Source organism: Rhipicephalus sanguineus, chromosome 3, assembly GCF_013339695.2.
Source record: "Rhipicephalus sanguineus isolate Rsan-2018 chromosome 3, BIME_Rsan_1.4, whole genome shotgun sequence".
In the NCBI taxonomy this organism is placed as follows: Eukaryota; Metazoa; Arthropoda; class Arachnida; order Ixodida; family Ixodidae; genus Rhipicephalus; species Rhipicephalus sanguineus.
The window spans coordinates 137,183,627-137,205,416 of NC_051178.1; the positions used below are offsets into that span (position 1 = coordinate 137,183,627).

The 21,790-nt window shown below is 50.8% G+C and overlaps 2 protein-coding genes across 8 annotated transcripts in view; one reads left to right on the forward strand and one right to left on the reverse strand.

The window, feature by feature from the left end:
* The window catches only part of LOC119387257 (elongation factor-like GTPase 1), a 429,910-nt gene that overhangs the window by 97,732 nt on the left and 310,388 nt on the right, over positions 1-21,790 (reverse strand). The window lies entirely within an intron of this gene.
* LOC119387259 (uncharacterized) lies at positions 9,677-20,523 on the forward strand. The gene is made up of 4 exons (XM_037654595.2): positions 9,677-9,931; positions 17,579-17,827; positions 18,623-18,884; positions 20,001-20,523. The coding sequence occupies exons 1-4, from the start codon at positions 9,812-9,814 to the stop codon at positions 20,072-20,074; spliced, it is 705 nt and encodes a 234-aa protein (XP_037510523.1). The 5' UTR covers positions 9,677-9,811; the 3' UTR covers positions 20,075-20,523.

Here is a 21,790-nt window from a genome sequence, read left to right on the forward strand (position 1 = left end):
TGCAAAAGATAACCGTCACGTGATGGTATCACCATATGACGTCATGACGTCACAGATCGCCAAGATATGTAGCGTCATTATGACGTCACAAAACGTGACGTCACATGATGTATTCACACGTCATGGTTGCTTTGCATTGCCTCCGTGATCGGTCACGGAGGCCGTGCAAAACCGCGTCAGGTGCAGAACGCTTTTGGAGGGAGGCGCGGGAGAATCAGTACAACTACTGACAAAAAGAAGATGGCTTTCGTCTCCCAGCAAACTTTGGCGAATGCATAAGGGACCCTGTGCGTTTTTTAATTCAACGTATCTAAACAATGACTTGCGCATCTGCAGCCGATTTTGTGGACGCTGAACACGGGGCCGACGATCAAGAGGTCGCACGGGAGGGTTCTGAAATGGTCGCACATGGTAAAAGGTAGCGCCTTTTCCATCCCGTGGCAGATAAGCATCATTTGCCGGCGGGAAGCGCACGCGAGCCATCGTCTCAGTGCGCACTGTCTGCTACTCATCGAACATCGCAGGCCCGGCGCAGGAACGAAAGTCTTCGTCGCGGAAGTGCTTGTTGCACACAAGACTCGTAGCCGATGGCTACTTGCCGGTTCTTAGCTTTACAACCCATGGTTCACGCAGTTTCTTGTCCCGCGGTTACCGGTGCAGGCTGACACTGGGCTCCGTTGCGTAAGCGCGGCACTGCGGCACTGAGGGGTAGAGCCCCATGTTCGTCGCCTTCGGAGGCAGCCACTCTATTACAATGGTTTCAGTTGAGTAGAAAACGAGAGAAAACTTCCGAATTTGAACAGACCGCAGCGCATGTGGGACTTGAAACTCGTTTTCAAAGCACGCGGCAGTGCTCCACAAGCAGACGACGCGGCCGCTGAGACCTCGTGATCCTGCCAAGCACGTCACGCCGACGGTGGCGCCGGCGTTTCCAGTGGTGGGCCTCGAGGCCAGACATCTTAGTGAATGATTAAGGCCGAACCATATAGAGCGTTTTTGCCGGCGTTTTCCCGGCGTTTCGTACGCCGGCGTCCCTCGACGTCGACGCTACCGGTGACGGTGGCCGAAACGTCCACGTCTGGACGGTCCAGACATCACGGGCGGCAGCGTCGACGCCGGAAGCAGTTCGATGGATGCAGAACCAATCAGCGTGCGGCTGGCAGCGACTTCCGCTACGTAACGGCGTCATCGCTGCTGCCAAGATGGCTGCCGCCCGCCTCGGATCTAATAAGTCGTCGCCGTGCACTGTGTGGCCCTTAAGTTCTCAACTGATGCTTGTATTTGACTTAGCTTGTTCCCTAGAAGCTTCGACAGCAAAGCGATCGTGATATCTTTGAAGTCTTTCCGAGTGCCGTACTCAAGTTCATCGGTAGGCTTAGCAGGAATGAGTGTATTGGCCGAATACGTGGCCTCAAAGATGTACGGCAGCTTCAAGCTCAGAGGCCATATATTACAAGTTTGTGCTTCTTCTTAATGCCAATAGCTGGCGCTACAAGTCAAATAAAAAAAAATACTTTTCGATGGCGTTGTGTTTGTGTCACTGTGACTCGTTTTCTGCACCACAGAACTGCTAATGAGACATAAAAGCTATAATCAGGACTATATCTTGTTGTTCCATTGACGGAAACTGTACAACTGCTTTACGAGGTGTCAGGTTCATTCCCTCTGGTCACACTGTGTGACGCTGAGCTAACGCTCTTCATATGGTTTGCCGCCCTCTCTGACGGCGTTGATGCGACGACGCCGAGGGACGCAACGCCAGGAAACGCCGGCAAAAACGCTCTGTATGGTTCGGGCTTTAGGGTCGCCTGCAATCTTTTTCGTAGAAAGCCGCGTGCTGCTGGTGAACATTTTGATACTTGAAGGAGGAAGGGACGATGTTATACCATACGATATAAACAAAGATGCAAAAAAGAAAAAGAGGCGAGCGCGTAAATCAAAGCATTTGTTCTCTGATTCCGCCCTACACGGAATGCGGCCGCTACGTCGGCCGTGATTCGACCTCGCGTTCGGCAGCAGAGCGTCATAGAGTTCCATTCCTCCGTGCGTTGCAGAGCAGTTCGCCCAGCGCATCAGGGCCCCTCATTCGTGGCGGGTCGGGTGTAACCACACACTCCGATGGGAAACACGTGTAAAGCGTGTCACACGGAAGGGCCCCACGTTTCTGCCCTCCTGACAGGCGCAATGCAGCGTGCCGACGAGTGTGCCGTTGGAGAAGAACATGCGAAGACAACCGAGACATGCATGCATGGGCGCTCCTCGTTCCGTTCCTTCCCCGCAGGAGGAAGCGAACGCCACCGTGCGCGGTGCACTTGAAGGGCACGGTCCAGCGGGCAAATTCAATCCGCCCCGCCGCTGAGAAGGAGGCGGTCTTGCTCTCGCGAGGCAGTTCGGTTTGTTTCGCTCGCGAAATAGACACGCTGGCTCACTCGGTGATCACTGGAACAGGGACAAGGCGAAGAAAAAGGGGAAACAACACAATTCAGGTGAAAAAGGGGAGGGGGGCGAAGGAAAGGTCTCGTCGGCCCCTGCCCTCGTATGAGGCGTTGTTGGGTGGGAATTTAAAACAGCTGGAACTCAGCCGTTACCGGAACAGGAGACGACACGGCGACAGCCACTGAGCTTCTCTTCCGAAGTCCCTGGTCCTATGTACTACGTGGTTCAGTGACCGATTGAGTGAGAACTATTGATAGGCTACAGGGGAACGAGGGGTGTCTATTTCGGTTCCTTCCAGAGTAGCGTTTCACGCAGATTGCTAAAGTTAATGAATGAATGAATGAATGAATGAATGAATGAATGAATGAATGAATGAATGAATCAGCAATATGCAACAAACGATAATGACTAACGGTTCATCGTACCACGGTCCGTTGACGAGGTGAGACACCATAATAGTCACAAAGATGACTGAGTGCATTTAGCCCACAAGACGAGGAGAAAGAAGAAGCAAGAGACAGAGCGCCTCAGTCACCATGGCTCGTCGCCTATAATGTATAATCGTCACGCTAATTCAGAACAAGGACCCTGATGGTGCAGTAATCACAGCCGAACGCACCACCAACATCGACTTCAGTGGTCCGCCAGATAAGCTATCTGACGCAAGGGCTATCACACCTTGTTATGGAGAAGCTTCAAAATGATAAATACGAATGGATCAACCTGTCAAATAATCAATCAAGAAATCCTGAGACGTACCGCTCCAGATATATCCGCGAGAAGTGTTCCCGAGACCGCCGCACGGCCATCATCTGCATATACCAGTGATGCTACCGAGGACTTCCGATTTGGAGCAATTTTTGGAGCAGCAAAATTTCCGTGTTGGAGCACTTTGGAGCAGCAAAATATTCATCTTGGAGCACTTTGGAGCAGCGAATTTTACGTCCTGGAGTGCACTACAGAAGCATATTGCATTAACATTCAAGCACCCGAATATTATTATGGGGCTCTTATGAAGGCTAGAAATACTTCGATTCATTGCAAACCTTATGGAAGAATCATCTCAGGAGCATAGGCGTGCGCACAGGGGGGGCAGGGGGGCGCCCCCCCCTGATCACTTAAGAGGGGGAGCGCAAAATCTGCCCCGTACATTGAACCTTCTAGTCACCTAAGAGGGGGGGGGGGCACAAAATCTGCCCCGTACATTGACTTAGTAGGGTGGGGGGGGGGGGCGTTGCGATGAACCTTCGCTCCCCCCTGATGGGGAACCCTGCGCACGCCTATGCTCAGGAGAACTCCATATTTCACTCGCTAATGAAAAAATAAGGGCTCATGCAGTTGAGTGTTCTGGATTAACCTCTTCGGCGATTATTTTCGACACTAGCAAATAAACAGAATACCGGGTCAAGAAAATTGTACTTTATGAAATAACACTCTAAGTACACCTATGTGGTTATCAGCAGACATGGTAGACAAACGCCGTGATGTACAGCAGTGCCTCAATGCCAAAGAGTCACACCGTCCTTGATGCATTCCCCTAAGACAACCCCAAGGCGAAAGCCAGGTTTTTCTTCTCGATCGACGGGTAGATCCTCCCCCTCTCTCTCTGCAAGCTTTCTGCACCTCAACTGGTTTTCGCTAGCTCCATGATCGGCGCACCGATCACGGAAGCAGTGTAAAGTGACGATCTCATGTGATGGCGTCATCACGTGACGTCACGACATATGACGCCATGATGACGTCACAAGTTTTGACTATCTATGACGTGATGATGACGCCATCACATGATTATTTTTAGCATCAATCGATTGACGCCGCCGACGGTCAATTTTCATGTTTGATAAAGCATCTAAGGCTTTCGCATTAATATTGCGTATTGAACGTTAACAGCCTGGCCTTACATACCAAACTGTCCTCCACCATGTCACCTCTGTGCCATGCGCGAAACAGCTTCGCTTATCATCCACTTCACAGAGCGAAATGGCTCCTCAACTTTTTAAAAATTTTTATTGTGATAGCAATTATATGGACACTCTCGGCGGACTACTGCGGTCGCCGTTGCCGTAATTTCCCGTATAAAGTCTAAATTATTAACATCACCACGCGCATTCGAGCCGCTGGTAAAAGTTCGCGAGCGCTGGCGACGAACGCGGCTGAAGCGGAGATTAAACTAGCCGGCCGTCTGTCTCCGTCGCACGGACAGCGCATGAGATAACATCTTCCCGCTTGCGGGCCTGCCGTCGATTGCTTATCAAACAGAGAGGAAACGCCCCGCCCGTCTTTCGTAAGGAGCATGAAGGGACGCCAGGGGAGCGGAGGGGGGAGGGGGGGGGGAGGGGACCGCATCGTTCGAAGGGCGCAGTCGCATGCGCGCGCGCTATCTCGAGACATCAGGAGACGGCTCATAAACTTGCTGTGCTCTCAACGCTTACTTCGCGTTTAGAGAACTCAGAGCAAGAAAACGCTTCGGTTCCTGGAGCGGCCATATTCCCTTAAACCAGCGTTTTGTTGAGTTACGCGAGATCTGATCCAAAAGAGTTAGTTGCTAGCCTTACTTCGTTTAACAATACAATTTGTTGATATCGCATTCATTGCTTCGCCCTTAAGCGAAACTGAGTTTTTTTAACCGTTAGCTATTGACCCCTGAAAGCGAGGGGCGGACGTGTAACATGGCGTAGCCACTTCACTGTGGGCCGTCAGCGACGGGCCCGCTACTGACAGCTGCGCATTTGCGGCTGCTCCTACCAGGAGATATGTTTTTACTAATAAGATGACATTTTTAAAAATGAAGCAAAAAGTTCGAATTGGAACCCTAGCACGTGAGCTCGAAGGGGCGGGGCCTTTTAAGGGGTATTTACCGCAGAGTGATTACAAACTCGGACGTGCTGGCGGAAGGAATTACGAAAAAGCTCTTCTGGATGAAGATCCATGGATAAAGTATATCTGAGGAAAAGTGTCAACGCGTTTCCACCGTTCGCGTGCTCTTCCATAAACGCAAAGCAAGGAAAATTCAATATTGTCCCATATATCTACTGCGAGCGATCCCAGATTTCATTCCGCGATGTCCGGAAACAGAAGTGACAGACATTTTAGCGGCACGCATGTAGTTATTACTGAACATTGCTTTCCTTATGTGCCGTGCGACGTTTGAAACGAGTTATGAGCAGCGTTTCTGAAACAGACGACGTGCGCCGATGAATAGCCGTCGCACTTTCTCGCTACCGATAGGTCTAGACGTCACGAGCCTCTGCGGAGAGCGCGTTTTGCTGTCGAGCCGACTTGCAGAATATATAGAAGCTGGGTCGGCACCGTGCATGGCATCGTGGCTTAGGTACTCGGAACGCACGCGCGAGCGCTCTTTATTCAGCGGAATAATTCTTGGTTTATGGTTGCGACTTTATTGGCAGCCCCAAGATCGAGCTGCACATGCTCTGACGCGCCGGTGGTGCGATTGCCGGTGATAGACGCCCCCAAACCCGAGACTTTGGCGCAATTTGGCGCAATTTTCGTCGATATTATCAGGATGGCGCAGTAAATACAATTTGGCGCACTTTGGCGCAGTTGGCGCAGGAGTGGAATCACTGATATACATATACACTTTTAGTATGACTGGAATAAGTTTACAATATCACCACCTATAACCTTCTGCTGCGTTCGACTTCGGTTTCCACTCTCTATTGACAGCACGTTCTGTTATAAAATATTAGTAGCTATCTGTTCTACTCGATCATCACGCTGTCTGCGAAAGCCCGTCAATTCCTGTCTCTTAGCATAACGCTTAGGTATCACTGCCCACTCTGTCGCCCGCTGAGCGTTCCTTACCTTCTTCTCGAGATTACCAACTGCGCTCCACCGGCTCCATACGAAAAATCCTTGAGGCAAAAACCAGTCAAGAAGACGCAGCGTCATGTACCAACTGACTCAGACTTCGACCTTATTGAAAAATCCTTGCAACACGGGGTGCCGTTAAAGCCAACGTTTCGACAACTGGTCTTGTCTTCTTCAAGGCGGAAAGTCCTCAAGTTGCTTGCTTGAAGAAGACAATGAGAAAGGCACGCCAGTCGTCTCCTATATAGCGTTCACGGAATGTACATCGAGTTTAAGGTGAACTCCTTTCATGGTGCCTTGTCATCTCGACAACGAATCATTTATTAGAGCAGCGTTTCGCGGTGAAGTGCTGCGTCAAACTGGGTAAAACTGCAAGTGAGACCCGTGACATGATCAAGACTGCTTATGGTAAGTGATGCCACGGGCAGATCAAGAGTTTCTGAGTGGAACGAATTGTTTCAGGATGGAAGAGAGCAACTTGAAGATGAGCAACGGTCAGGACGCCCTTCAACGGCAAAAAGTCACGACAATGCGTCGAGCCACACCACCTTTGCTGTCATGGACGTCCTGACCACACATGACACCACGTAGCTTCCCCAGCCATCCTATTTATACAGCCCAGATGTCGCTATAGTTCAAACTTGTTCCTCTTCCACCGAATGAAAAGGGTAATCAAAAGACGGCACCACGACGCGGTTCCGGCCGTTCAAGAGGTCGTAACGAGAGAGTTGAAGAACATTCCAGTTTCTGCGTCCCAGGGAGCCTTCAGTGATCGACAGTGTCGCTGTGCTGATGCAGAATTGGCATATTTTGAAACTATTGAGTCGATGTGCCTAAACTGTCAATAACGTTTTTCTAAAAAATTCAGTCCTACTACTTTCCGGACAAAGCCTGTATGCTATACTGTCGGAAGAACGCACAGCTGCGAGAACATTCAGCGTTTTATGACTGCTGACAGTGGCAAGTAAGCGACGTTGTTTCGGCTTTGCAACGCACTCGCTGTAGGGGAGGTGCGCACCGCACTTGAATAGTCTGCAGCCGAAAATCGAACCAAAATGTACGCTTAAGGCGACGGCCTTCACCATATTACCATGCGTCGTTCTGTGTTTAATTTTTCCATATATAACACTAAGCCCAGCGGCGCAGGCAAATAGTACGGCATTTTGCAAATAAATCTGTATGCATACGCACGACGTAATACTTATCTTTTTTTTACCTCTCGTAGCACGAGCTATAGAGCTAACTTTATGACGCCTGACGAGCACTCGTAATTATATACATGGAACAAGTATTTGACAAATAAAGGGGCGGCGGAATGCAGTTCTCGCACGAACGCGCGTGATGTCGAGTCACCAACCGAACGTATCAGAAACTGGACTCTTTTTAAAACAACTAAACGCCTCATTAGGATTCGGATCAGGATCACTGTGCTGTCGTAAAATACACGTGATACATCAGTAAGGGCATGGATGGGACAGGATAAGTAAACAGGCTGATCCAGTTTCCTGCTTATAAGAGAAAAAAAAAATCGAACACAGAAAAAGAAAACCCGGCATTCCAAGGGATACTTGCAGACGAAGAAGACGATAATTGGCGGAAAGAATGTCGCACACGTCTATTGAGTCCGTTCCACAACCTGCGAACGTTCGAATAGCGGTTCCCGTCCGTTTCATCAATATATATCAATATATATCACAACACATCACTCGCGCACGTTGACGTCTCGTCGAGTGGATGGAATTCCGGGCCGGATAATGACCACCCATATAATATATTCGACGTAACAGCATCCGGCTATTTACGCGCCGCACGCAAAGCACATATACGGGAGAACCGGACGGCGTTTCTTCACTGAACGCACGCCCGGAGTAATTCCCGCTTCCTTATCGGATGACTCGGCGAAGGCCGGAATAGATCATCCAACAACGGCTCCCCGAGATGATCGGACCTGTCACGGCCCGGGCTGCCCGTCTCACGCATCGCAGCGCATACGTACGTCTACTCGCCGCCGTGTTATGTATATACCACATTTTCACTGGGGCGTACGCGTCCGAGACCAATGCGAAAGGGGCCTCCTGTCGACGGCGCGTCAACGTAATAGTAGCACGCCGACGAACAAAACGGGTCAAGCTCGTCGCACGCGCAGCGAACGGAACGGGCCGGCCGCTGTCGAAAGGGGAGCGCGTCCGTCCCCGAGCTTCGTCATCGACCTTGATGCATTCTTCCCGAGTAGTACGCTCACATAGCGATGCCATCGGGTTCTTTTCGCGATGAGAGAGAGACCGACGGTGGTGCGGCTTATATAGACTCCCTTCTATACGGGCACTTGCGCGCGGCAAGAACTGCACTCGCTTCTGGGCGAACCGATTTTCCGGGCCACCGGGTGACGACGATCTTACACACGCGGAGAGCAAGCACTCACCGCGCTTACTCCCCCCTCCTCCATTCTCTTCATCCTCGAGTCACGAAGACGACGCGCCGACGCAATCGAGGCAAATAGGACGCCTTCCACAGGGAAGGGCGAAAGATCGCGAACAACGTTACACAAACGAACAAGGTGGCGACGAAGACGAGCGATTGTCCAGCTGACCCAATTAAGGGAGCCCGCCGGGGTGCTCGCCGCGTGCGAGCAGGCCAGAAGAAGAAACGAAATGCGTTTAATTTGGGCCACCAAGCCGCCGGCACCCCCATCAGTGCTCGACTCGCCGGGTCCGCCGGCCGGGAATACGTTTTTCGTGGTGCCCGAAAATGGCTTCCCCGCCGGCGGCACAACAACGAGGTGCGATTCTTGAAGGGCTCGTCAGTATAGGGCGGACAGCCGACGACCGACTGACAGTGAATACGGCGCCTTCATCTGCCAAGCAAGCAAAAGCCGAGCTCGCGGTGGACGGAATATAGGGCGCTCATAACATCAACCGGGTCCTGCCACGCGGCAGACAACAAAAGAGCGGGCTTAATTCGACGCATTCCTACGTCCCGACCGAACTCCTATAGTGTGCCTGTGTGTATATACAGAGAGGGACCCAGTTTTTCTTCCGGTCCGCCGCGAGGATGGGAGGGTACGGCGCGTGTCGCCTCCCGGGGTAACGCCTGGAACCTGCGGCGAACCGACCGGGCCTTGGCGTCGTTGCCACCGCTGGTATACAGTCGTCGTCGTCATCGTCGCTTTAACGAGACCCCCCCTTCCCCAAATCCACGATGACGTCACCCGCTGGCAGCGCCACCGCCGGCAATAGCCGGAGAGAGACGCTACGGACCGCCGGTACGGCCGGGCAGGTAAAGAAAAACTCCCGTTACGCACCGCCGTTCGCTTCAAAAAGCGCGCCGCCGCATCCCTGCAGCACGGCGGTCCGTTCGGGGTGGAAAGAAGAGAGGGGCGGGGTTTCTCGGTTGAGGTTCAGGCGGTGAGGGGAGCTTTGCTTTTGCGTCGGGAGGAGGTGTTCCGTGGGGCCACACCTGGTCCCTTTCAGTGCAGTGTGACAGCGCAAGGGGCAGCATCGCGAGCGGTCCCTCTATGTCGTGTGGCCGCGTGACGACGTGACGAGGGATGCCTGCCAGCCACTGGGTCCTTGCCGGGATATTGACATTCGTCGTCCCACTGTGGCTGGCCGACGGCGCATGGGCGAAGCTCGGCCAAAGTGACAACGAACGGCAGCAGCAGTCCAAGGTCAGTACGTCGCTTTCCTTCGCTCTTGGGTCATCCAAATGTGGGGCAACTTAAAGAGAAGTCGTGGGGACCGGTGAGGACCGGGATCAGCATCGCTTTGGTTTCATTAAGCGATGCTGTCAGTGAGACGCCTTGCATGCATCAAGCAGTACATGCACCCCTGCTGTCACACGCTATTTGCATCGCAGAATCGGTAAATGCGGTGGATGTTCTCGGCCAGTGCCTTAGAACAAGCCTGGCTACAACAAATATTCGGAAGTGGCATTTCGGGCAATATTACCTCCAGTCAGGCTAGATCTGTCTGCTCATCGCCCCAACGTCCAACGTATAAGAGCAACCTATTTGCGAAGGTGTCATGCCTTATTGTGTGTGCCTATTTGCGCAAGAGAAAAGACAGATTGAAAAGATTATTTTTATGTGAACGATCAGAAAATGCCCACCACTAAAATTGCAACATTTTTGTTTGAGTACATTGCTGTCGCGCTCGCGCGATTTATTGACATTCGGATGCATGCGCGCTCGTTGTAAAAGCTCACACCAGGAGACAATTCAGGCCCGAAAATATACATATTTAAATTATGCTTCGATGCAGTAAGCGAAAATGAAAGCGGGCCAAGTATGACCCACGAAGAAACCTTTAATTAAACGCGAAGCTCCCCAGCAAGCAAAGTGGCAACTGTAATTTGTGACACAGTGACGTGACTGTAAAAGCATGTATGAACTGGTTATACCCGTTTTAACGGAACGGTCACTACGATATGGTTCGCCGAGAGGTTCAACGACAACCAGTTTCCTGCGTGGCTTACAACAAAAAGCATAGTGTAATAGTCGCCCACATTAGGCATACAACCGCCGTTGATATGTACGACGCGATGTTGACGTCCGCACATCCCTCTGATATTAAAAAAAAGATGTCTCACGCAGGCTCAAGCATCATTCCATTTCGCTACAGCCATAGCACTATGCATGCACTGACCATCGCGATGTTGTACTCCGGCTTCGGGGACTATACGAACCAGCACGCGGGCTTCAGATAACAGAAGCGAAGTGGCAGTTGACAAGAGTCGTTAGATCAATTACCACAGGCAACACTGCAATACTCCCAACGCAACCGGCAGGCGGTAAACGCTTAAGGTAGCCCAGCCTGCAGCATTAACACCAACGTACACAAACCATAAACGCACTTCAACCATGACATGCCCTCCAATATAGCACTCGATATGAAGTCGGTGTCACTATAACTGTTTCCGAAGAGAGTGGGTCAACACATCATGCATTTCGCAACATAGCCGAAATAGCGCAGCAAACTACCGCACGGCGAGCCACGCTCGCGGATCAAGAGGTCTTGGATGCTCCTGCAGGGAGACAGATATAAACATATATCGCCAAGTGTAGAAAAAAGAAATGGCGTCACTGGAAGCGCCGCGGCAGAAGAAAGCCGCCCGTGTTGCCGAGGACAATGCGATGCCTTCGTCGGGGAACGGAACGCGCGGGCAACGTGACAAGGGCGGGAGAGGCCCGCCGCTGGCACGCGGGTGCCACGGTCCCATGGATAGGCTGCCGCAGTTTGCGGTCACAGCAGCAGCGGCTGCCGCCGCCGCGTGCACGCGCATACGGCCAGCTATAGCTCCTCGGTCCACGGACCACGGCGGGCACCCACCCCCCTTTTCCTCGCCTCTTCCCCGCGCCAGCCACCGTTCGACGGGAGACGACACCCCGCCACGGCGACTGCGACGTAGTCGCCGTGACACAGACACCGTCACAACGCGCACAGGACCGTTGTTGAATTGCTGCGCGGCAACGCGACCACATTTCGTTGACTTCCAACGATCTCGCCCAGAGTTACGCCACTCATTGAGCAACTCGAAGTTGCCAGTGAAAGACACGTTTCTTGAACTGTAGAGTTTTATAACGTCTCGAAACTTCGCGGCGAGTGCACGTAAAATACAAGTACGCGAGCGTTGTCGCGTTTCGCTCCCTTCGAATTGCGGCCGCCATGACCGGGAGCCGCATCGTGTTTACTTATTTAAAGCAGGAGAACTCCCCAGCTAGTCAAAGCGATGGGTACGAGATCCCGCTTCTCAATTGATAGGTACAATCACGAAAAAAAAAAAGAGAAAGAGTGGCGAAGGTAGCACTAAGCCCGCAAGGCTAGAAACAGCGAAACCGGACGAAATCTGAAGACTATATATAATCTGGTTGCTTCTAGGATGTTTCTAGGCCTTAGCTAGGTGATGCAGGCTGTTTCTAGGTTGTTATAGATCCATAGGCTTTAGCTAGGTGATGCTATAGGTTGTTTCCACGTTGAATAGCAGTGCATAGAGGTTCGAGTTAAACCACAGAGCAGAGAGTCACAGACACAACACGGATGTCCAAACTCCAGAGAAAGAACCTCGCGCTTAAACGCAGTTCGCACCTCTCATAGATCTACGGGCTGCTTATTCTAGTTGTAGCTAGGCAGAACTTGGTTGTAGCTATGGGCTAGGGGTAGAGTGGGCCGACAGCTTGTCGAGTTCACTCTTTGGCTTGGCTTCTTTCGGCATACTCGTTTGACGACGATAGCTTTCTTCTTCGTTTTTAGTGTACCAGTGGTGAGTAGTGGGATTTGCCCAATTTCTGTGGCACACACCCGTTTATGATGATGATAGTTTTCGCGTAGGCCGCACGGCACATACCCGTAGGCCCCACAAATTACGACTATAGCATTAACTGCTTCGCTGTTGAAAACTTACACGTGGCTCAGCGACATGCACGTTTTCGCTCACGGCTCGCCATCACTTGCTTGATTACACCTTCTTCAACTTAACGAGGTGCTTCCAAACATCGAGCTTCAGGGTCAATTTTAATAATAGAGATATGGCCATGTCACTTCCGCGTATCCGGCGGATGCGAACAAGTGGCAGTGAAAACCACGATTAGTGGGGGCAAGACAACGATGCCTTTCGGTACATGAATTGACAGATGCCTTTCGGTCCATGAACTCCGCCAGTAACCGCGTAAGATATGACATCTTCCCTCCAGTACCGTAAACAATAGTTCACATTTTAAAGAACCTTTAAAACACCCTTGATGGCTGCGGGTTTGGAAAAGTTAAGCAGGCAAGCAATGACTTCCAACCTTGACTTTCCGGAAGCTCACGTGAAATGTCGCAGGATTTTAACACACGCCTCAGTAGTCATGATGACAGGTCTCTACCTCTGAGTTCGGTCCATGAGAACAGTCCACGAATGGGTGGAAATACAATGTTACTACCGATTGAAACTCCTTGTGGCACTTCGGAAAAGAAATACAACAAAAAATTGGCCGCGTATCTGCGTGCTCCGCTGCAAATGCCGTGTAAAGACGATAGAGGAGGCGCTGCGTGAGATATGGACGCCATCTGGCAATACATCGGGAAACATGAGCTTGTGTAGAGGGTTTCCTTCCTCCGTGGCCACGGTAGCACTCCTGCTCTTCTCACGTGTAACTGAATGCGGAAAATCTCAGTTGGCTTAAGGCTCAATCTTCCTGCTAAATATTCAGCTGTTCAACGCGCTGTCTATAGTAATAATAACACAAAGTCCGTGGCAGAGGGCGTTCGTCGGCGCGCATAGGCATTTTCAGCGCAGCTTAAGAAACTAGGGTCTTTAGAATTACGTATCTATGTATTTTCTATTAAAAGAACCCACCACCTAATACTTACCTAGTGATGTTGCGCCTCAGATATGCGTAATATTTACTTTTTGATCGACAACGTCCACAGGTATGAACAGCCGTACCAGTTCAAGATGGGTGGGCGGTAAACAAGTGGTTCAACTTTGGCCGGGTCGCTGATTCGGATGACAGACAGACAGACAGACAGCCAGAGAGAGGGAGACCAAAATTTCTGCGTTTAGGACTGTCTTTAAAAGCCACGTCACCAGATGTACAGATGGCTCGACAAAGCTTCGGTCGCACTGTAGTAGCTGATCCGAATATCGTAAACTATAAGAGGCAAAAAGGAAAAAAGAGCAACAAGAAGAAGAAAAAACAACGAAAGATGCGTATTCACGCAAGGGGGCGGAGGCCAGACCTCACGTGCTGCCTCGCATTAACGCGAAAGTAAACACTGACGCAGGAAAAAAATGACTGAATCTTTCGCTCCACTATCGCATAATTTGGCGACCACGTTACGGCCCAACAGCTGGACGAGTGCAGAGCACGCGCACGGTACACTCACGTTCCCAGCCGCCGCTTTCTCCCGAACCCAACGAAGCCACACGAAACCGTACCGGTTTCGAAGCTTCCGAACATAACAGCCCGTATGGCTTGGCGAAGACGGCGAAGAAAAGACCCGCTGCGCGTTGTTCGACCAGGACTTCCTCGGGGCCGCTTTCCCACGAACGCGCCGAGTGTGCGAGAGAGCTGCAACGTCCAAATGTATGCACGCGGAAGAAGCAGAAACCGACGTCGCGTGCGACCGGTGGTTTGGTTTGCGGCAGACAGGACCCATACGTAAGATGGAGCGCAAGATGTATCGGTGATACGCGCCGGGACTTCTTCGCCAAATTGCCTTCCGCTCGTCGTATTGCGTGTGCGCTTCGCCCTCTAATTTCGAAGACCAACGTCAATCCTTCCAAAGCACACTGTCTTCTGACGAGCCTCCCCCCCCCCCTCCCCTTCCTCTGGCGGTCTCGCTCATCGAGGGATGACCCCAAATGTCCTCCCCACTTGCGTCCCATTCAGAAGTGTTGCAAGTTTATTCAGTTTAATTGCATACAACATAACATCGTTAGGGATATGTATTACATTAGGAGATCCCATAATTACGAAAGCTGAGAGGAAGATCTCCTAATATTACTGAATGAAAAAACGCTGCGCAAAAAGAAACAAACAAACAAAAAACACGAAGACTAGAAGGAAACACTGACAACAGACGGGCGTCTGTTGCAAGTGCTTCCTTCTAGTCCTCGTGTTTTTTTTTTGTTTTTTTTTTGCGCAGCGCTTTTTAATTGTTGGGGTTTAACGTCCCGAAACCACGATACGATTATGAAGGACGCCGTAGTGGAGGGCACCGGAAATTTCGACCACCTGGGGTTCTTTAACGTGCACCTAAATCTAAGTACACGGGCCTCAAACATTTTCGCCTCCATCGAAAATGCAGCCGCCGCGGCCGGGATTCGATCCCGCGACCTTCGGGTCAGCAGTCGAGCGCCATAACCACTAGACCACCGTGGCGGGGCTTTTCTGCTGACAGGCTTCAAATGTGTATAGTTTCGTCCAACAAAGAACCGTCTACTATCTTCCGAGGAACGGGAAAAGATGTTTACTACAAGTTGACCAGCGGCATATGCCAACAGTAATCGAAACCCTGGAGTGAACAATAAGCTGAACCGCACGCATCCAAACGTACTCATTTAGTTTCAGATGTAAGCCCTAAAATTATAGCACTCACGCGCCGCTCTACAGGACGTTACCGAGAGATGACTACAACCTATCAAGATGTTCGTGCAGCACATATATTGTATGACTTCTTGGTCAAGTTTAGAAACCACGTACCGCTGGCGTCGATGGGTTTGCTAAGGGCCTTGGCACAATGTTTACTGTTCCAAAATTTCAGACATCGCAAGAAGGCAGTGGTTCCTCACCCTGCTCATTGCTAAAGCTTGTCCTTAGATCCTTACCACTAGCGCAGCGGCTTGGAAACAGCAGAGAAAAACTGCATATGTCGGCCGCAGTTTGAAAAAAAGAATGACTAAATATCAAATCTCTTCCGCGGAAAGCTACCACATCGAGTGTTTCCTAGAAAGCTGCGGCATTCCTTTCTTCTTTTCATGCCAAGGTCGTTAACTGCTTGCAATGAAGGTACTTAGCAGTTGTGCAGGATGCCAGTAATGTGCGCCCACCATCAATAACACGGTAACCCCTGGAACTCTATACCGCACGTTAGATGCGAGGTGAAACCATGCAAAACCGAAACAAAGTTACGAACAAGCGCGACGTGTACAGACTATCAGTAGCCTTCTCACGGTGCTTAACGGTGAAAGGGCCATCGACTCAGATGCCTTCTGCGAAAGCATGTATCAGGACTTCCGCTGGCCCCGTATACCTACCATTCGAGTATGACGGTTCCTCTTTCCCGCTTGCCGTTGACAGCCCGTCAACATCGAGAGAGGGGGGAGTCGCCTCACCTTCGCCGTCATCACACAATCGTCACCAGTAACTTCCGACACCCATCACGACGACACCCGCGCGAGACGATCGCGAGGCGAGCGACCTGGACCGTGGTGGCATCCGTGTGACCGCGACGCGAACCAATCCCCTTCCCCCACCCACACTTTTCTACGCAGTATCATTTTCATCGATGCACCCACTTCCGCCGTTCACGTGTGGGATTAGAACGAGCAAGGAGCGAGTGACCGCCGCAGCGACAAACAATGAGACAGGAAGAGATTTCGCACAACGAATAAAAAAAAGCGCACGTATACCTTCGCGAAGGGCAGGTCTAACGACGGAAAACGCGCGTTTCCGCAAATATGGGGAGAAAACCGAAGAAAGAAATCCAGAGTGGACAGAGCTGAACCACCAGAAGCTATATATAAGAGAGGGTATAATGCCTACAAGCGCAGGCAGCATGGGCGAACAAAAGGAACAGGTGGAAGGGGAAAGGGACGACGGTATTCGCGTACACATATATAGCAAAGCAGAGCAGGCCTCCGCGGTCACGCGGTGCTCTCTTCCGCATGCTGTTCTCTGAAGTGTGATGTTTGAAAAGGGAGGGGACCGCGGTCAGCCGCAATGGGTGAAACCGCGAACGCAGCCAAGGGCATCAGAGGAGGATGTAACGAGCCCGACGCGTGGCACGCGGTCCGAGCGAAAACCGTTCTAAGTTCTGCAAACAACAGCGGCCACAGTCGAAAGCAAGTGCGTACCCCCCCCCCCCTCTCCCCCCCGAAGCATGACAGCGCCGCACGCGTAAGAGCGCGTAACAATGCGCGCTTATATAGGGTTCTGCGGGTAGAACGAGAAGCTCCCGCAATTCTGCGCAATCGCTCATTCAGCGACGACGAGATATACACGCTCTCGCCGGTACGCCGCGCGTGAAGGTGGATAAAAAGGCGAGCCCGCACCCCAAAGGTGGCAGGTCGGCCTCGACCGCTACATAATTCGCAATATGGTGTTCCTGCATGAGATTCTCCGCTTCGTGCACAGGGGCGTGCGCTGTCCTTAAAGGGGTCATGAACCGCCCCTCGGGCTTGGTGAAAAAACACATTCTACGAACAGTAAACACTACTGTGAACGGTTCTGTCAAATTTCGTTGTCGTACGCGGCACGCAGAGTATAGAAGCGGAGCGCGAAGTTGTCACTTTCTCAAGCGTCTTCTCTTCACACAGAGACTGGTCCCCACTCGCTTCGGTGGGCGGGGCGCCAGCGCTATGTCGTCAAATGGCAGATCGCTGCTATTGGCCGACATCTTACATAAATGAGGAGCGGCGTTTGGACCAGATACACTTCTTGCCATATGGGGTGCCGATGTGTGAAGGAAACAGCGGGAGTGAGAGGAACGTCTCTCGTAACGAAGAAACAAAAAATATTCGAGTGGCTCAAGCTCACTGACTCCGTTGTGACTACGTGACTTGTTTTGCCGAGTCTGCCCGAAAGCACACTCCACCTTCGGAATTTGTGCAGGTAGAGCAGCGTCACCGACCCTGGCAGCGGCGCGGTGCGACTGCGTCACCTGTGCGCGGGGTGGGCGCCCTGCCGGAGTGCGCGGCGCAACAGGTCTGCTCGGCGCTGTACGTGCGCGTGAACCGGACCCAGCCGCTGTGCGCCTGCCCGGCCGCCTTCGCCGAGCCCTGCTCGGAATCGGCCGAGCTCGACGAGCACACCATCAAGCTCGTGTCCAACGACAGGCAGGGCACCTTCAACCTCATCAAGGTATATATACGGCGCACGCTCCTAATTCACGTGCTGAACGCTCCCATACATTCTCCATACCTCACACTAAGGCAAGTTTCACAGCCATTTGAGGTTAAGCTTTTTATTGAATAGCAACCGTAACCAACACTATACACGCCCTTTCTTTCTTTAACCTTCTCTGCTCATCACTTTTCTGTCAGGAACACTGTGCCACATTGATACGTTGGGGCAAAAGCCAAGCCTCAAAAGCTGCATAAGGTTTCACTGGTAGATTAAAAAAAAAAGGTCATTTTAGAGCTCTCCCGCACCACTACAAATGCCGTTCAAGGGAGAACTTAAGCAAATTTTTGTACAAGCGTAAGCGGTCTGCAAGTAATCAAGCCAGGTCATCGCTGCTAACACACCCGCTTTCTGTCGTAATAATATATGCAGCGCTAAACCTTCAAAGCATATCTGCCGCTAAGAGGACGCAGACAGAAGAAGACGATGACGACACGCGGGCGTCTCGTCTTCTTCTGTCTGCGTCCTTTTAACGGCAAATATGTTTTCAAACATACGCCAACTAGGCCAAAAAAAAAAATGCCTCCTCAAGCGCTACACCTGTTCCTTACTTTTGTAACACATAATTGTACAGCGAACAGTCCAATGTATCATTACAGTAGCGATGACGAGGATACTCGTGGGACCTCCGCTACTCGAACGATTGAGGAAAAACTACCCTTTCAATCCATCGCCCAGAGTGCTATACAGTACCATCCAGGTAGCCTCGGAATTTCTCACGAACACCGTACATCAAATGGGACGCGTGCGCAGGTGTGCGAGCCCGTGCTGTCGGTACGGCGCTGTCAGGAGCCCCGCGACTGGCAGCTGCTGGCGCTGCAGAGCACCCGCACTGGCCGCGCCCACTACCTGCTCGTGTGCCGATGCCCCACGGGGTCACGCCTGCTGGGGCCCGTGCGCCACACCACGCCGCCGTACGCCAACATACCAGGCATCCGCGTCTACGGCATGCTCTGCGCTCAGGGGCCGGCAACGTCCTCCCTACCGCCTAGGGACAGCAGGAACTTTCAGAAGGGTACGTACTCCCCGTTTCTCTATACGAGAGTGTCCGCCACGGGCGTACGTGAGCAAGATGACATTCTCTTACTAAATTACGCTCAGTCAAACGTGAATCGTCAGTTATGAACAAGAAAGAAAAAAGCGAAAAGTAAGAAAAGAAGAAAATCGCTAAGTAACGATGTACCGCAATATGCCGGAACATCGTTACTTGGGGCTTTTCTTTTTTTCTTGACGCAATCTTTGAAGCTTAAGAGCAGCAATAAACGCGCCAAATGGAAACTTTCATAGCAATCGCAAATCTGCGGATCACGCAGGCTTTTTTGACAGCTACATACAGCTGTCTCAAAAGACTGCAAAATTAGTGCAGCTAGGAGCCGCATGTCCAGCTGAAATAGTCTTTTTGGTGCCGGAAAACCCAACAACAGTGCATAAGATTTTTACCGCTTTTGTACACAACCAGACAAAGGAGTGCCGAACGGCTTTACAGCCACCGTTCTCTAATTCAGGAGGAACAAAAGTGCCGCGAGGTTGCTCCGGAGAAGTTATAACGCCTTGGGCCAAATTAAGCCACAAGCTCATAAGTGTTTTAAAAGGACTGAGTGTTGGGCGAGTTGGTATTCCATTACTACGAAAAACTGCGCGAAAAACTGCGCTTGTGCGTGTGTCTCACTTGTCCCTGTTTATTTCGCGCTGTTTTTCGTAGTAACTCATAAGTGTGCTCCGTAACAGGAAAAGCGGTACAAATAAAACGCGACACCCCTCATTCATACAGTGTCAACGCACTTTGCCGTAGACGTGTAAAGAACCGGCGAGAGAGACTTCGACAAAACCATCATCAATATCCTAAGGCAAAAGTGATGCTTAAGCACAGGGGAAAAAAAAAAAAGAAGACGTCGAGATATACGCAAAATCCGCATACGAAACTAGAAAACCATTTGCATTTCCCGAATATCACCGCGACTTCAAAGGCTATCGGATTATGCGTTTTCTCTAGAAGACGCGGAAAGCATAGTCATCGTAAAGCGGCGCAAGGAGCAGTACAAGAGGCGCAAGCGGCTGCTTTCGTATGCACAGAAGCTGCGACAGCAAACGGCCACGTTGTTCGAGAATCACGGTGTTCCCTCTCTCGCAGGTTACTACCCGGAGGCCCCCTGGCCCAGGATCCTCGAAATGATAAAGAAATCTGGCCTCCATTACAAGCTCTGACGTGTACATGTAGACCAGAACCACCGTTCGAATGCAACCGCAGCCGTCAACGGCGGCAACGTCAAGGTGACACCGGGAAAGCAGAAACGGCAGCAGGCGAATTCGACTGCGCCGAAATGAGACAGGCAACACAGCCGCTCGGACCTTCACACTGCGTGACACGCCAGGGCGCCAGTGGCCCACGGTAGCGGAGCGCGCTGTCATCGGCGGTTCGCCGAATTCGCAAACGGGAAGTTTCTTCTTTTACCCGCGACATCGTGCGTTGAAACGTAGAAAAACTCAAAATATTCGCCGGCCTGGAGTGCATTAAAACGCATGTTTCACGTTCTACAGCTCGGTGGCGGCCATTTCCAGGTTGTATTCGGCGCTCATCAAGGTCATAAGCCCTGCCTGTACCGCTGCCTTGCAGTTGGCAAAAGTAAGGCAAAAAAACTGCACTGCTCGGCGCTAATACTAGTGAAATTCTGACACAAGGCTGCAGTTTCAAAAGAAAATCACTGAACGCGCCAAGGCCACTTCGTCAGAGAAAAAAAAAAAAAAAGAATTGAAAACATTCAGGAGGAACAAGTGCGCGCACTACCCCAACGGCAAACTGGCTTCGCCGCACGAACACCGCTAATGCAGCAAAGCCACCTTGCCGGCGGGCAGGAAGAAGGACGCGAGGTTTTCCAAAAAGAAAATCTTCAGTTTCCTTCTTTCTCTTTTTTTTTTCTTTTTCGTGTTTTGTAAACGTTGTTTTGTTTACTCGAGGTGAGTTCGCGCGGTCAGGAAACCAGACGCGATATTATACGGTCTGAGTACGTCACCTAGAAAGGTTACCGCCGACACCGCCGAGCCAGCTTTTATTTATTATTTTTTTTTGGAACGCCTACATATCATTACCATTTAACTGGAACCACACAACCTTCATTAATTCATTGGGAACGCGCGGCTTACGTAAGATGCGCCAGTTCGAATTACCATAGAGTGGCAGGAAACTACAGGCATGTGTCCACTGTCCATTACAGTTCAGCGACTTGCTGAAAGCTGCTAATAACGCCTCCCACGATGTGAAAATGTGTCTGCTTTGTCATTTATATGAACGGTTACTTGTTGCTCCTGCCCCCATCTCTTACTGCTGCAATCAAATGCTGAAGCACGAATTACTCTTAATCACACATCGGTTATAACGCGAAAGAAACACAATACACTTTGCATTCTAAGGAAGGTGCACTGTACAGCGAGAGTGACGGAAGCATGTGTGTCCCAAATACAGAAGTAAAAATCATTCTTTTTTTAAGGTAAGGCATAGGGTACTTCAATTGATGTTTAAAGATGACACTTTGGGGAGTGAGGTTTTTACACAAAGACCAGTGCCACCCAATTTAATGTTCCTAGGTGCTTGAGGCTACCTACATCACACACTGGAGATGTGCATGGCATCAACTTTCATGCTTAGATCTGCTAACACACCACTTTTTATGATGCACTTCGTGATGAGCATGTCATTACTATCACTAGGCGTCAATGGTGCTTTATTTTAACGAATTTCATGCTAAATAGATTTGCTAGAATAGAAGTAAAATAACTGTGTACAAGAAATGTAGTGAATACTTTTTAAAAAGTTTCAGTTTATCTTAAAAACAGTTGTGACTTAGATGACTGACTTGCATATAATTTTTGCTTTTTCAGAAGTACCTCGTTTCTGTGTGTCATAACTGCAACTTTTATCAGTGT

Bases quoted from the DNA above. Each gene is read 5' to 3' on its own strand.
- LOC119387259 (XM_037654595.2), top strand. From the start codon at position 9,812: ATGCCTGCCAGCCACTGGGTCCTTGCCGGGATATTGACATTCGTCGTC. The intron at 9,932-17,578 runs GTCAGTACGTCG...GAATTTGTGCAG, and splicing joins AACGGCAGCAGCAGTCCAAG to GTAGAGCAGCGTCACCGACC. The intron at 18,885-20,000 runs GTACGTACTCCC...CCTCTCTCGCAG, and splicing joins CAGCAGGAACTTTCAGAAGG to GTTACTACCCGGAGGCCCCC.